General features: G+C 49.2%; 1 protein-coding gene across 9 annotated transcripts in view; it reads right to left on the bottom strand.

The window, feature by feature from the left end:
* Window positions 1-16,064, bottom strand: part of KCNAB2 (potassium voltage-gated channel subfamily A regulatory beta subunit 2) — a 106,873-nt gene that overhangs the window by 36,513 nt on the left and 54,296 nt on the right. The window contains exon 1 of one of the 9 annotated variants that reach the window (XM_081017181.1): window positions 3,284-3,993. The exons of 7 other annotated variants lie outside the window; for them this stretch is intronic. In XM_081017181.1, the coding sequence (XP_080873307.1) occupies window positions 3,284-3,489 (206 nt within the window). In that variant the 5' untranslated portion in view covers window positions 3,490-3,993. Of the gene's footprint in view, window positions 1-3,283; window positions 3,994-16,064 lie in introns of those variants that run through there. One more of the 9 variants, XM_081017182.1, reaches the window with a different exon arrangement.

Here is a 16,064-nt window from a genome sequence, read left to right as displayed (position 1 = left end):
AAATGTGTGTTTAATGCACAGAACTGGTTTGGTCCTAACATAGTCGCAAGCATGTTTTCTGCTGCTGCAAAGGGGAGGACCCAAACAAATGGATTCAAATGAAAAGGAAGGAGATTCTGGGCTCATCCACACTTCCTTCTGAGCTGCATTTCCAGGCACTTTAAAGCTCCATGTCTGAGCAGCGTCTGTTTGTTTGACCCGGTGCTTTCCCTGGGAAAACCTGCATTTTACAGCTGAATCAGAGCAAACAGCAACTGGGTTTTCCAAGGACTGCTATTTGCTCTGACTCCGCTGCAAAACACGGGCTTTCCTGGGGAAAACACCTGGAACAAGAGAAACAGAACGCTTGGATACGGAGCTTTAAACCCTGGAAAGCAAGGTTGAATGGGAAGTCTGGGTGAATCCCGACTAAATGTTAGGAAGAACCTTCTGACAGTAGGAGCCGTTTGACAGTGGAACAGACTCCCTTGGAAGGTGAGGGAATCTTTTCAAAGGGGGTTTTTGAGCAGAGGTTGGGTGGCCATCTGTCGGGGATTATTCCACTGCATATTCCTGCATTGCAGGGGGTGGGGCTAGATGACCCTCAGGATCCCTCCCAACTCTACAGTTCTTAGATTCCAAAGCCTGAACCGGTCCATCACAATAGGATGAAGGTTTGTTACCATATTATGCCACTTTGCACATGAGCTGTAATGGTAGACAAGCATTATAAGGAGGCCGAATTTAAAAACAAGGAGATGGGAATTGGCCGAGGTTCAGCAATTTAAATATTTCCCTTTCAAGTGAAGTTTTCGCCTGTGATTTTTTTTTGTACCCATAGTATTTCTTCAACGTTCTCTTTTGCTGTTGTAGAAATCCTTGCCCGCCTCACGCTCTCTCCCTGACTTCTGCATGAACTCAAAGAGAAAAATGCAAGAACATCTCCACTCTCAGCTGATTGGAGCAGATTAGGTAAGGAGCAGAGTGGGCAGCCTATCACCTGCTCTCTACTCATTAAATGTGATTCAGCAGCAGCAAAAACAAACAAACAAAAACCCTAATGCAGTTCCAGGCTACTTCAACTATACTTCTGTCCAGATCACTGCCTATCCAGAGGCAACAGCAGGCAAGGAGAGGGATGGGTGGGGAAGGAGCCTACAAATAAATTAAAGTTAAATTCTGCAACCAAAATTAAATTCTGCAACCAAAGTTAAATTCTGCAGAATGGATCTATCCTATCCATTTATCCATCCATCCATCCATCCATCCTGCTTTATGCTTCTCCCCAGCTTCTCCTTTCTTGAGGTGGGGCAAGGAGATTTGTAGGGCTCTCCTACAACCCCCACAGCTGGAAACTCAAAAGAGCTGGACCCTGCTCAGGCTTGTGTTTTCACCAGTCATTACCAACATGCTGAGCTGTATCTTAGTAGCAGAGCACCTGCTCTGCATGCAGAAGGCCCCAGGTTAAATCCCCAATGGCGTCTCCAAGCAGGGCTGGGAAAGGCACTTCTCTGAAACCCTGCTAGTCAATGCAGATAGCACTGGCCTCGGTAGATTTGCAGAAGGCGGGTAAGCTCAGTGGCAGAGCACCCGGTTTGCATGCAGATTCAATCCCCGGCATCTCCAGTTAGGACTGAGATCCTGAAACCCTGGGAAGGTGCTGCTAGCCTGTGCAGACAGCACTGAGCTACATGGACCCATGGTCTCACCCAGTAGAAGGCAGCTTCCAAAGTTCCAATGACTAATAGGCTTTGTACCAAAATACAGTTTCTGGCATTTCCTCAGCCTACCTTCGCAGCCTTTGGGGCAACAGCCAAAAAACAATCTACAGGTACCATTACATTTTTGCCTTTAAAAACAATAATAATTACAACTGGCCACTGTCTCCCCTCCCACCCACACTTTCTAATAGCCAAAGCAGCTCTGGGGCTGCCAACCTGGAACAGTGATGTGGTGGGCATTGGTTTTAACCCTTCCCCTCCCGGAACATCCCCACCGAAAGCTGCTCTTTGCCTCTGAAGCTGGTACCTGAAAAATATACCGTATTTTTTGGACCATAACGCTCACTTTTTTCCTCCTAGAAAGTAAGGGGAAATGTCTGTGCGTGTTATGGAGGGAATGCCTACGGGTGGCGGGGGGGATCTGCTGCAGTCGTGAGCAGAGGATCCATGGTTCCCCTTCCTTCCCTCCTCCGTGGCTCGCTTTGAAAGAGCAAAGCGGGAGAAGAGCCACTGAGTGGGGAGGAGAGAGGGACAGAAAGCCTGCTTGCTTTAAAGGAGCAAAGCGGGAGAGGAGAGGAGCCTTCTCCCCTTATACCCCTCTTCTTCATTATTAGCAGCACCCTTCTCCACCCACCCCACGCATGCTCCTTGTCCCTTGAGTGCTTTTCCTTCCCTCCCCACTTAAAACGTGGTTACAAAGCACGGATCCACATGGATCCTCAGGATTTTTGCACTGGGTCACCCCAAATTCACCATCAGATCACATAGCATGTCCATGGCTACATCTTGCAACAAAAAAAATCACACACCCACTGTTGCCTGGGGACGCAGTGGTGCAAAAACGTGGTTACAAAGCATGGATCCACATGGATCCTCAGGATTTTTGCACTGGGCTACTCCAAACTCCTCTAAAAACTATGTGCTTGTTATGGTCGGGTGCGTGTTATAGAGCGAAAAATACGGTATATGCAATTTTCAGGGGGAAACCAGCACATGTATAGGGAAGAAAGGATTAGACTCCCTCCAACCTGCTTCTTTAGTCATACCCAGACAATGGCCGGCCAGTTGTAAGCTTGCTTTTCAAAGTGTGTGCTTTGGGGAACTGCTATTGTAGCTCAGCGGTAGAGCATCTGTCTTGCAGACCAAAGGTCTCAGGTTCAATCCCCAATGGAATATCCAGGTAAGGCTGGGAGAGACTCCCTGCTTGAAACCCCGGAGAGCTGCTGCGAGTCAGTGCAGGCAATATTGTGCTGGATATTAAATTCAGCACTTAGTTCAGAACCATGAGGATTGGACCCTACTATTTGTGGGGAAGTGGCTGTAGCTCAGAGAATTTGATGTGCAGGCGCAAGGTCCCAACTTAAATCCCCAATGGCCTCTCCGGGTAAAGCTGGGAATGATTCCTTGCCGGAAAAACCCTTGGAGAGCCACTGTTGGTCAGTACAAGCAATGCAGAGTTGGATGGAGCAATGACCCAAGAGTTTGGCTCTGGAAGACTCAAGAATTTGGGTTCTGCTCCCTGCACAGCGACCGGTCCCCAAACTCTTCCCGGATGTACGGCGCTTCGCCCACCCTCCCCATACCTGTATTTCATGCCAGTCTGCTTCACACTGGAGTCGCTGGAGGACGGGGCGTTCTGCGCGGAGAGGTGCCCCAAGCTCCGGGCCACCATCGCCACTGCCCGGAACCGACCCCGCGTGCTGGGGCTGTTGGCATTCTGCCGGTTGAGCCGGTCCTCTGCACTCCGGTTCTTGATGTTGTGGTCCGAGCAGACGAAGGACACTTGCATCCTGCCTGCTTCTGGCGTCGCCTCCCCGACCTAGAGGTTGCCCTGGTCTCCCCTGACGCTGTGTCACCTGTTCTCCGGGATATGTCAAAGGAGGAGGAAAGTCTCCCAAAGAAACCTTCTGCCCAAGACCTAGATTCTCCTGACGCAGCTGCAGGGATGCTCTCCCGGAACAAAAAACCCCAGAAAAATAACCCCAACGGGCCCGTTACCCCATCCAGGAGTGGCAAAAAACAAGGGGTCCAGGCTGACCGCCCTTCCAAATAGCAGCCATCCCCCTTCTCCTTCTGACCCAGTTCCTCAGTCTGGCAGTGTGGCGACTTTGGACATCTCCCTAGGGTGCTTCCGTGGGCGGGGGATCCCCGGTGCTGGATTTCAGTTTAATTTGGGAGCCGCAGCCGCATCTCCTTGGAGGGTGATTCCCCCACTGTAACTCTCAGGGGGGACTAAGGAGCTGCGTCACTGAGACTCAGATGGATCCAGGAGGAGCAAATCTCTCATGAGAATCATCCTGATTCAGAATGGAGGGAGGTAGCAGGAGGACACTGATGATGAGGATGATGATGATAGGGAGGGAGGGAGGAGTCTTGCTTGCCTTCGCTCAGATCCCTGAGCCAGTTCATTCACTCACCAGGCACGGTGCTGGATTTTAGGAACCACAAAGCCCGCTGTGGGTCCTCCGCTCGGGCTGAGACTCTGGAGTCTGCTGAGCAGCCGGCGAAGCGCACCAAGAGAGTCGAGCTTGGCAATTGGTGGACAACAAAGGGACAAAGACGACTTTTAATCTGGAGTCAGTGCTCCAGTGTCTTGGCCAGGCGCGGCGGCGGCTGCTGCTGCTGCTGCTGCTGCTACGGCTTCCTCACAGCTCCGGCTGCTGCCGTCTGATGGTGAAAGCCTCCCCCCACCTCCCCAGACACCCCAGCCCCGCAGCCAACCCTCCCATCTGCTCCCTTGCCTCCCCCCGCTCCCCCCCGAGGCTTGCAGAGGGATGATGACGGGAAACTAAATTTAGCCACAAAGCCAAGGGAGATCCCATCCTTTCCCAAGCAGCCTCCTTCCCGCAGGATCCCAAGAAAGGGGAAAGGAAGAGAGTTCGAATATTTCACCAGCCCCAGGGGAGAATCCAGTGCGAATCATCTGTTAGGGCTTCAAAGCAGGATGGAGGAACGCCGGGAGCTGCCTTGTTCTAAGTCAAACCAACTAGTGCACCCAGCTCAGCTGTGTCTGCATGGACTGGCAGCAGCTCTCCAGGGTTTCAAGCAAAAGGACAGACCCAGCTCAGGCTGAAGATGCCAGGGTCTGAACCTTCTGCATGCAAAGCAGATGCTTTCAGGTGCTGCATCCCTTCCCCTATCACAGGCTGCTTTCTGCAGACACCTGAAAGTACAGTATTTTTTGCTCTATAAGACTCACCTTTTCCCTCCTAAAAAGTAAGGGGAAATGTGTGTGCATCTTATGAAGCGATGCAGGCTGCGCAGCTATCCCAGAAGCCAGAACAGCAAGAGGGGTTGCTGCTTTCACTGAGCAGCGATCCCTCTTGCTGTTCTGGCTTCTGCGATTCAGAATATTTTTTTTTCTTGCTTTCCTCCTCCAAAAACTAGGTGTGTCTTGTGGTCTGGTGCCTCTTATAGAGTGAAAAATACAGTATTTGTTTCATGAAAAATGGCCTGCTCTCGCCCTGCTCCCCCAGCTACAACAGGGCAGGATGATCTGGTTGCCTCTTAGGCACGCTCCTTTTGGATTTGGTGAAGGATGCTGGGGTGGGGGGCTTTTATTTGCTGACTCTGCTCTGCTCAGCAGCAGTCTGCTGGCTTCTACACATTTATTTAAAGCACACTTTTTTTAATCCCACGGTTCAGTAAGAAAAAGGCACCTAAATAGCTCTGAATAGGAAGACAGCCTGTGCCCTAAGGCTTATAATTTAAAAGATGCAGCACAAAAAGCAAAAAGGATTCGGAGGGAGGAAAAGGACACAAAACTCAGGCACAACTAATCTTAAAGCTGGAGGTCACGTGTGAGTGGGAAAGGTTCCATTGACCCACCTAGCAGAGGGTGGTCTTTACCAGGTCAAGGGAACCTGCAGACCTTCAGATGCAGCTGGGACTCCATTTCCCATCAGCCCCAGCCAATGGCAAGGGGTGGTGGTGGGGCTGTGGTCCAGCAACACCTGGAAGGCCGCAAGTTTCTTGTCTCTGGTCTGCACTGACAAACCTCCTCCAGGTTTTCAAACCCATTTTCCCCGCCCCTACCTGAAGATCCTGGGAGTAGAATCTGGTGCATTCTGCATGCAGGGAAATCTCTCACAAGAAATATTCAAAGTGGTGATGTTGGCTTGAAGTCCACTAACTTTCACTCAGTGTAGACCCATTAAAATTAGCTCGGGTCCATTCATTTCAATGGGTCTACTCTGAGCACGGAAGGGACGCGGGTGGCGCTGTGGATAAAACCTCAGCGCCTAGGACTTGCCGATCGCATGGTCGGCGGTTCGAATCCCAGCGGCGGGGTGAGCTCCCGTCGTTCGGTCCCAGCTCCTGCCCACCTAGCAGTTCGAAAGCACCCCCGGGTGCAAGTAAATAGGGACCGCATACTAGCGGGAAGGTAAATGGCGTTTCCGTGTGCTGCTCTGGTGCCGGTTCGCCGGAGCAGCTTCGTCACGCTGGCCACGTGACCTGGAAGTGTCTGCGGACAGCGCTGGCTCCCGGCCTCTAAAGTGAGATGAGCGCACAACCCTAGAATCTGTCAAGACTGGCCTGTACGGGCAGGGGTACCTTTACCTTTACCTTTACTCTGAGCACAGGTTAGTTGAATACAGCTCGTGGATTTGTATTCAATGAAATGTTACTTAGAGTAGGCCCAGTGAAATTAATGGGCCAAAGTGGATCACAACCTTTAATCTCAATGGTTCTGCTCTACGTAGGAGTAACACTGGACACAATCCGTTCCACAGTTAGACTACAGAACTCGCTTCTGCAGGAGGCAATGTGGCCACTGCTTTAGATGCAGGAGGCAATGTGGCCACTGCTTTAGATGCCTATAAAGGGGATTGGACAAATTCAGAGGAGGATAATGATATCAATGGCTACTAGCAATGATGGCTGTGCTCTGCCTCCATGGCTGCAGGCAGTAATGTTTCTGAATGCCAGTTTCTGGAAGCTATGAGAGGAGAGAGTGCTTTTGTGCTTTGGTCCTGCTTGCAGGTTTCCCACTGGGGCATCTGGTTGGTCACTGTGAAAGCAGGATGCTAGACTAGATGCGCCATCGGCCTGATCCTTCCAATGTTCTTACGCCTCTGGCATAACCTGGAGTTCCATGGCATCAATGAATGAAATCTGTTTGGTGTCAACTCAAGGGGAATGTTCCACCTACAAAGGACTGTCTACTCTGGAAACAGCCTTCCTTAGTCTCCAGTGAGCCACCAGCCTGACTAGCAAGAGACAAATCCTGGTACCTCTCTCATGCAAGGCTGGACCAGGGGGTTGCCAACATGGCGCTGAAACTACGCCTCTGCCCTAATGGCACCCCCCCCATAAACAAGGCACTGCCTCCCCCCTTTTTGGTCACAGAAAGGTCTGCACCATGGGTAGGCAAACTAAGGCCTTCTCAATCTGGCCCGCGGACGGTCTGGGAATCAGCGTGTTTTTACATGAGTAGAATGTGTCCTTTTATTTAAAATGCATCGCTGAGTTATTTGTGGGGCATAGGAATTTGTTCATTCTCCCCCTCCAAATATAATCCGGCCCCTCACAAGGTCTGAGGGACAGTGGACCGGCCCCCTGCTGAAAAAGTTTGCTGACCCCTGGCCTTTGGCTCCTCTTTGAGAGGGAGCCCGTTATTATTATGGGATGCCCGAATGTGGACGTGTTTTGTTGCTGCTGGGCGCAGCATGAGGAACCCATCTAGCATTCCGGAGAAGGCAAAGAGCAGCGGGGGGGGGGGGGCATTGTCGAAGGCAAAGGCATCAAGGGAGAAGCAAGGGGGAAAGATCGCCTTGCTTAGCAAAACGAGCCTCTGTGCATTGGGATCTCTGCTGCAGAGGGACTTTTCTCTGCGCTGTTAAGCAGCGCTCTGCGCCTGCCATGTGCAACGCCCACACAAGGATGAATTAGCACACGGCAAGTTGCTCCTGCCCCGCTCTGCCTCCAGGGCATGAGCTGACACAGAGAGTTTATTCTGGTGCCTTGGCTCTTCTCTGAGAAGGAATGACGGGGCAGGAGCGGGGGAGAGGGAAGGAGGCATTTGAAGAACCTGCCCCTTCTATTTTTCTCCTTGTCTTTATTGAATTCTCCCCAACAACCCCCTGCAAGGTTTCACCAAGGCTTTTCGGTCCTGAAAAAGTTAGTCAATGCTGCATGTTTTTCATTTCATTTATTGCATTCACATTCCACCTTTCCCTCGAAGGAGCTCAAGGTGGCATATACATGGTTCTCCCCATTGCCATTTAATTGTCACAATGACCCTGTGAGGTAGGTTAAGTTGAGAGGCTGTGATTGGCCCAAAGTCATCCGATGAGACATCCATGGCTGAGTGGGGATTTGAACCCTGGTTTCCCAAGTCCTAGTCTGGCACGCCAAACTAGCCAAGTGATTCTAGGGTCAGAGAGGCCATCTCAGCATCTCTGATCTCTCCTAAGCCCACACCACCTTCTTCCAGCACAGATTCATTAACCATTTTTTATAAGATTCAGTGATCACCGAATGCCTGGCGTTTCCTCCCTTCTGCTTGCAAGCTCCTTAATCCATACAGCCAACGTAATCCAGATTTACTTCAGCTCCTGATTGCAACACTCAATTCAATTTGGGGAAACTCTTAAAAAACAGACACAAAAAACTCCAATCCACAAAGACCTCCATGCTCCTGAAAGAAGGAGGGATGGTCATCCTGCAGGCTCATAGGTGAGGCAGTTGTGAAAAGGAACAGCTGCTCTTTGGATCTCTGGGGCAAGCAGTGGCAGGGGAAAATATCTCATGGATCTAAAGACTTAGCTGGTCTGGAGCAAAGGAAAGACAGGAACCAGATCTATCTATCTATCTATCTATCTATCTATCTATCTATCTATCTATCTATCTATCATCTATCATCTATCTATCATCTATCTATCTATCTATCATCTATCTATCTATCTATCATCTATCTATCTATCTATCTATCTATCTATCTATCTATCTATCTTTCTATCTCCTCATATGTGTATGTGTTGGTCTGCCATCACACAACCCCCACTGGAGGAACTGTAGCGCCTCATTAACAATCCTGGATTTGCATGACATCAGCAAAGAGTTGAAGATGAAGGCAGGGGCATGAAAGGGTGTGAATAAGAGGAGTGGGTGGTGGCTTCAAACTGGTGGTTTGTGTGGAAATGGGGGTTGCTCAAAAGGAGGAGGGAGGAGCCCTGGCTGGTGACCAATGGACGCTGTAGTCCAACAATCTCTGGAAGGCCCTAGGCTGATCAACTCTGTTCCAGATGCTACGTTTGTTTCCAAGGAGAAGTCGAGGAAGAAGAAAACAAAAAAGCAAAACCTTTAGCTTTTGATTATATGGAGATACAGAGAGAAGCAAGAAGGCAGCATTTGCCCAGCACCTTACTTCAAGTAGTCCAACCAATGAGTGTGTTTCTGTGTAATATTTGCCATGGGGATCTCCCAGGCAAATGTATCATCTAGAGCAGAGGTGATCAATCCAGCTCCCTCTAGAGGCTGCTGAACAGTGTGCCTCATTCCTAACCATTGGCTAAGGTGGCTGAGGGCCCCAACATTGTAAAACGCTGGTCTAGACAAGGCCATACTTGAGCACAGTAGAGACTGGCACCATTAGGGTGAACTGAGCACTGCCCCACTAACTTCAGTCCACTTTCTGCCAACCACACCCTCCTGCCTCTGACACTGAGATGACGGAGCCATTTCCAACCCTGGATGACCTCATTTCCCCAGAATGTGCAGTGCACGGGGAGCTCACCTTGCCACCACCTTGCCACCCTGGGGGAATTGTGTTGCCATCCTTAAGAGTTTGAAGGCTCTAGCCTGGACATCACATCAGAGCCATGGTCTTTCCAATTCTGTTGGGAGCCAATGGTTGGCAAAACTTTTAACAACTGGGTTTCTTGCAGCAGAGATGTAGATGGCCAACCAGACTAAACTGTGGCCCTGTTAAAATCTCCTAAAGTTTGTCTGGTGCTGTATCAACATTCAAATATCTCTCTAGCTGTAGTGCCATGTGGAGCTGTTCATGGTGCTGAATTCCCCATCTGGTTGCAATCACTATGTGGACTAGAACAGGCCTCTTCCCATCTAAGGGCTGAGGCAGGACAGCAAAGAGGTGTTCTGAGTGGCTGCCTCTCAACTCTGGAACTCCTTTCCCTTGGAGAACCTTCAAGGCCTGATCCTGCACAACTTCCGGAACCCCATTTGTTTTCCTTTAGATAGCCAGTAAGAGTGCAACAGGCAGTTAATTCATGTAGCTGGAAGCTTTGTGGTTAACATATTACCCAATCCAAGGCAGTGAAATAAGGTGAACTATCTGTGGACCTTTAAAATCAGACGCAGTATAATTTCCCTGGATGACAGGTGAGGTGTTGCAGATTGGGGGAATTAGGGAGACAGGAGAAAAGGGAGCTCTTATCTGATACCTCTCCCAAGAGTGATTTGCTGGATTCAGACCTTCTCCATGTTAAACGAGCCTCCTGAGGGCTTGCTGATCAGAAGGATGGTGGTTCGAATCTGCACAATGGGGTGAGCTCCCATTGCTCTGTCCCAGATTCTGACAACCTAGAAGTTTGAAAGCACACCAGTGCAAGCAGATAAATAGGCACTGCTGCGGCAGGAAGGTAAACAGCGTTTCCGTGTGCTCTGGCACTCGTCACGGTGTCCCGCTGTGCCAGAAGCGGCTTAGTCATGTGGGCCACATGACCCGGAAAACTGTCTGCGGACAAACGCTGGCTCCCTTGGCCAGAAGCAAGATGAGTGCAGCACCTCATAGTCGCCTTTGACTGTCTTAACTGTCCAGGGGTCCTTTACCTTTTACTACAAATCAAGTTAAAACACCCATACCCACCCCTCTTCCACACAGATTACCGTATTTTTCCATGTATAAGATGATGCTTTTTGCTAAAAAAATTAGGGAAATGTTGGGTGTTGTCTTATACACAGATAGTGAATGCAGAGGGGGGACGTGCGATTAATGGCAGCAGCAAACAGAAGACTGGCAGCAGCGATTGGGCAGGCAATTGGCAGCTGCGGCAAGGCCTGCTGGCAATTGGCTGTGGCTGCGGCAATTGGGCAGGCAATTGGTGGCTGTGGCAAGGCAGGCAGGTGATTGGCAGCTGCGGAAAGTGGGCGGGTGGGCTGGTGGATGGCGATGAGCTGGCAGACAATTGGGGGCTGTGGTGGTGGCTGTGATCGGCAGTGGCTGTGACAAGCGATGGGCAGTGGCGGGCAGGCGGGTGAGCAATTGGCAGAAGTGACCTCCCCCCCAAAAGCTAAATAACTTACTTTATTAATTTTGGGTTAAAGAAAATAGGGGTCGTCTTATACACGGGGGCATCTGATACACAGAAAATACGGTACCTCTTTCCTTTCTATAGTCTCAGGAAGAAACATAACAACTCATTTATGCAACTGGTTCTTTTCTGTGGGAGCAGAAACCCAAGCATTTGAGATCTTCCGACACCATGCCCAGGGTTGACGACGGCGGATTCAGCCATTGAAATTCATCAGTGGGAAATTGCTTCCCTTAACCCCATCCATTTCCCTCATTTGGATTTTGTTTTCATTTGTGGGGTTTAAATTAAGCTCTCCGGCAAGGGTTTCTAATCTTTGATCAGAATTGCATCTCTTGCTTTACCGTTTTCCAAAACCCAGCATGCACTTCGAAGGCTCTGTACAAGTTAAGTCCCGCTTTCTTTGGGGGCTGAGGTGTGCCCTTGCTCCAGGAAGTGCCATGGCTCAGTGGGAACGTTCCCTGCCTGGAACCCAGGAAAGCCACTGCCAATGTCAACGACACTGGGCTAGATGGACCAGTGCCCTGACACAGTGGAAGATAGCTTGCTGTCTTTGGGAGCATCTCCTAGGAGCCTAACCACAGAGCCTAAGGCTTGCCGATCAGAAGGTCGGCAGTTCGAATCCCCGCGATGGGGTGAGCTTCCATTGCTCGGTCCCTGCTCCTGCCAACCTAGCAGTTCAAAAGCACGTCAAAGTGCAAGTAGATAAATAGGTACCGCTTTATAGCGGAAAGGTAAACGGCGTTTCCGTGCGCTGCTCTGGTTCGCCAGAAGCGGCTTAGTCATGCTGGCCACATGACCCGGAAGCTGTACGCCAGCTCCCTAGCCAGTAAAGCAAGATGAGCGCTGCAACCCCAGAGTCGGCCACGACTGGACCTAATGGTCAGGGGTCCCTTTACCTTTTACCTAGGAGCCTACAATTGCATAGTGTTGCCTGTAGAATTCAGCATCTCACCAGACAAGTAGGCTGTTGATATGTGTTTTTATCTGGTTTTTAGTTTATCAACTTTTTTTTTAAAAGGTTTCGGTGGTCCTGACGAACTTCCAGCTCCCCGCCTGACTTCGCAGGCCCCAGGAGAGATTAATAATATATCAACCCTTATTAGGCGAGCGTAACCAGACACTCTCCCAAACATCCTTCGATCCGTCAAAACTAATAAACAGAGCCACTTGAAATATTCATGGTCCCTCTGCGCCAGGGCAGGGAAGGGCATGCAATATTCATGGGATGCCAGCTGCTCCCGCCCTCCGAGTCGATCTGCCAGCTCGACGGGGCATCTTGGCTCTCAGGTTTCTCTCATACAAGGCCTGGGGCGGGGGGAAATTGCCAGCCCTTGCCTGCAGGATTGCAGCTTGCTGAACAATCCTTCCTGGAGGCAGGCGCCCAAGGGTGGAAAAGGCAGCAGGGCTTTGAATAACTTAGCATCACAGCAAGCACTTGGCATTTGGGGCCCCTGTCTTCGTTAAAGATCCTGCTCTCAGGAAGTGTGTGGCTGGAGGAGGAAAGCAATGCCCTTTCAAAAACAAGGACTGCCATTTCGGAGGTGGGATCAGGACCAGGATGAGCCACAGGAGCCAGAGTTCAACAGTGCACTTGCAAATCTTCATGAATTATTGCACCGTCCATCTAGGAAGAATGAAAATGACAGGACAGAAGAGGCTAGATCAGGCCAAGGATACATCTATCGTATTTTTTGCTCTATAAGACTCACTTTTTCCCTCCTAAAAAGTAAGGGGAAATGTGTGTGCGTCTTATGGAGCGAATGCAGGCTGCGCAGCTATCCCAGAAGCCAGAACAGCAAGAGGGATTGCTGCTTTCACTGCGCAGCGATCCCTCTTGCTGTTCTGGCTTCTGAGATTCAGAATATTTTTTTTCTTGTTTTCCTCCTCCAAAAACTAGGTGCGTTTTGCGGTTTGGTGCGTCTTATAGAGCGAAAAATACAGTAGTCCAGGATCCTGTTCTCACAGTGGCCAACCAGATGCCCCAATGGGGAAGTCCACAAGCACTCTGCCTTCCTGTGGCTTCTAGCAACTGGTATTCAGAAGCATTACTGTCCTAAGAAAATCAGAAGAGCTTCCTGGATCTGGCCAAAGACCCATCTAGTCTGGCATCCTATTCTTGCAGTGTCCAACCAGGGCAGGTGAGCCTTTGGAGAGGGAGAACCAAAAATTCTGACTCTACTCAGGTCCCGGCTGATTCCTTTTACCTGCCATGCCAGTAATACAGTAACAAAGGGCCTTGCTTAACAAGATCTCTAATCTAGATGAGCAAAAGGGGAAAGCTTTGTTACCAAGAAGCAGCCCTCCTTTATCTTGGATCTTTAATAACCAAGCCGGCAGGCATGTGGACCCTTCTATTTAAGGATGGTATTGTAATGCCTACAATAAGTTCAATGGGAGGCATTTGGCCAAGGCACAAGACTTTGGAGGCAACTGCAGTACCTGCTCTTGAGACTCAGCTCCTAGCTCTATCTCTGGCTCAAGGAAAAGCCAGACTAGAATTAACTTTATTATCATTAATTATTCTGTAACTTTCTGAAAGTGCCAGTGTGGGTGCACAAGGCAATTGTGAAATAGGGCACACTTTCAGATTTACTTGCATCTGTGCAACAGTACTGCACCGATGCAGGATAATACAGAGTTTGCTGAGAACAGGGAAAATGCTCCGAAGCCTCCACACGCAGTTGCATTTTTGTGTGACGTTTTGTAGTGACAGCGGAAAATGAAAGCGGAAAATAAAGACAATGCTCTGTGAATTTGAAAGACTGGGCTGCAGCTAGGAAACAGAAGCTGCAGGTGTAAAGAGATTTGGATTCAGCTTTGCCAGGTGCAAATCATCACTGATCAAAAGCTGTGAAAACACTCCATGCGCAGTGCAACCCAATCCACATGTAAGCTGCACTGGGTCAGCGCACATAGGTTGGCAGCCTCAGAGTGGGGATTTGCTTTTTTAGCCTTCCTGCCCCAATCACTAACCCACAAGTAGGAGTGTCTCTGTTTCTGTTCAGGAGAAGAGACCCAGCAAACTACCGTATTTTTCTCTCTATAAGACGCACCAGACCATAAGACGCACCAAGTTTTTGGAGGAGGAAAACAAGAAAAAAAAATCTGAATCCCAGAAGCCAGAACAGTGAGAAGGATCATTGTTCTGGCTTCTGGGATAGCTGCACAGCCTCTTCAGGGCAGTGGGATGAAGGCTCCCCGTGCCCTGAAGAGGCTTCGCACAGCGAAGCCAGAACAGCGAGAGGGAGCGCTCGCAGCAATCCCTCTCACTGTTCTGGCTTCTGGGATAGCTGTGCAGCCTGCATTCACTCCATAAGACGCACACACATTTCCCCTTACTTTTTAGGAGGGAAAAAGTGCGTCTTAGAGAGCGAAAAATACAGTATTTTCACAAAAAACTCTTGATGTTTATGGACACTTTGGTTTCCTAAAAGGCTTCCACAGTAGGTGAGATGTTCTTTCCTGTCTCTGTGATGCTCCAAATTGAGCTCTCTTGAGGGCAAAGTGGCACATTAGGTTAAATCCATGATCCCATTTAAGTCATTTGTTTACCATAAGGTGTGGTAGTGGCAATGTTTGCCCAATTTGATGGCTTTGAAAGGAGATTAGGCAGACTTCTGGAGGACAAGGCTATCAATGGCTACTTGGCACTATGGATGTGTATTGCCTGGAGGATCAGAGGAAGGATGCCTCTGCATTACTAGTTCCTGGGAAACACAAGTGGGGACTGTTGCATTCCTGCTTGCTTGTTTTCCTTTGGGGGTGCTTTCAGATGTGGGGATTATTGCATTAGCTTTCTTCATTATAATGCTAGCGCTTCCGTCTCATTTTCTAACATTCCTTTGACTCTGCAGGGCCTGCTATGGAATTGTGGCTTTCTGACCGATATACCGAGAAGTCTTGCTAAATTTCATTCACACCAAAGTCTGCGGTATGACAACAAACATCTTTGGACAACGTTGCTATTGGCTCCCCTTTCCTTACATGCATGCCTCTGTGTTCTCTCCATGATTCCCCCACAGAAATGGCCGTATGCCAGTACAGCAACCCGAATTTCATCACTTTATTGTCATGATTTTCTGGGTTAAGAAAAATTGGTTCTTTTTTTCTGGACTCCCTGAAATGAGGGCTGATTATGCACTATATTCCATTTTCAGAAACGGCTTTTATGTTGTCTGACAGATTAAATGCAATGTGGAAATTTACAATATGAATGCATCCCGGGGCATCTAGTTCACCACTATGGGAACAGGGTGCTGGAGGAAATGAGCCTTTACTCTGATCAAGCTGCAAAGATCTTCCCATGTTCTTAAGCATGTGTGTGTGTATACATGTATATGTACAGTGGTACCTCGGGTTACAGACGCTTCAGGTTACAGACTCCACTAACTCAGAAATAGTACCTCGGGTTAAGAACTTTGCTTCAGCATGAGAATAGAAATTGTGCTCCGGCGGCGTGGCAGCAGCAGGAGGCCCCATTAGCTAAATTGGTGCTTCAGGTTAAGAACAGTTTCAGGTTAAGAACGGACCTCCGGAACGAATTAAGTACTTAACCCAAGGTACCACTGTACAGATGCAGGATTGGGCCTTGCCCACGTAGTCACTGAGTTGTTCTTAAAGCCCTGCAGCATAACCATCTCCCATGTGCATAAGACACCACCAAAAGCAGTGGTCCCCAAGCTTTTTGAGAACGACAAGTCCAGATTTTCTTGGTGACCTACCAAATTATTGTCACGTGAATTCCGGAGCTTAAGGTTTTTGGCAGATGCTGGTTTTGTGCATTTCAGCTGTAGGTTTAACTATTTATTTTGCTGGAAGCAGCCCAGAGTGGCTGGGGAAACCCAGCCAGATGGGCAGGATATAAACAATAAAACTATTATTATTATTATTATGTTGTTGTTGTTATTGTTATTTCATAACTGCTGTCCGAGGTTTGCAAGCAAAAAATGCCCCTATTCATGTGGAATTTGTTGAAATATTTATAGTACCAATGAAGTTATTCACCGTTTTTTAGTTTTGTGGGAATGCAAGCACACCAACCATCAGACTGGAGGGCATTTCGGGTTTACTTATAAAGCCCCTG

The sequence above is a fragment of the Podarcis pityusensis genome (genome assembly GCF_964106645.2).
Source record: "Podarcis pityusensis genome assembly, chromosome: 8".
Lineage (NCBI taxonomy): Eukaryota > Metazoa > Chordata > Lepidosauria > Squamata > Lacertidae > Podarcis > Podarcis pityusensis.
This window is presented reverse-complemented; position numbering and strand designations above follow the sequence as displayed.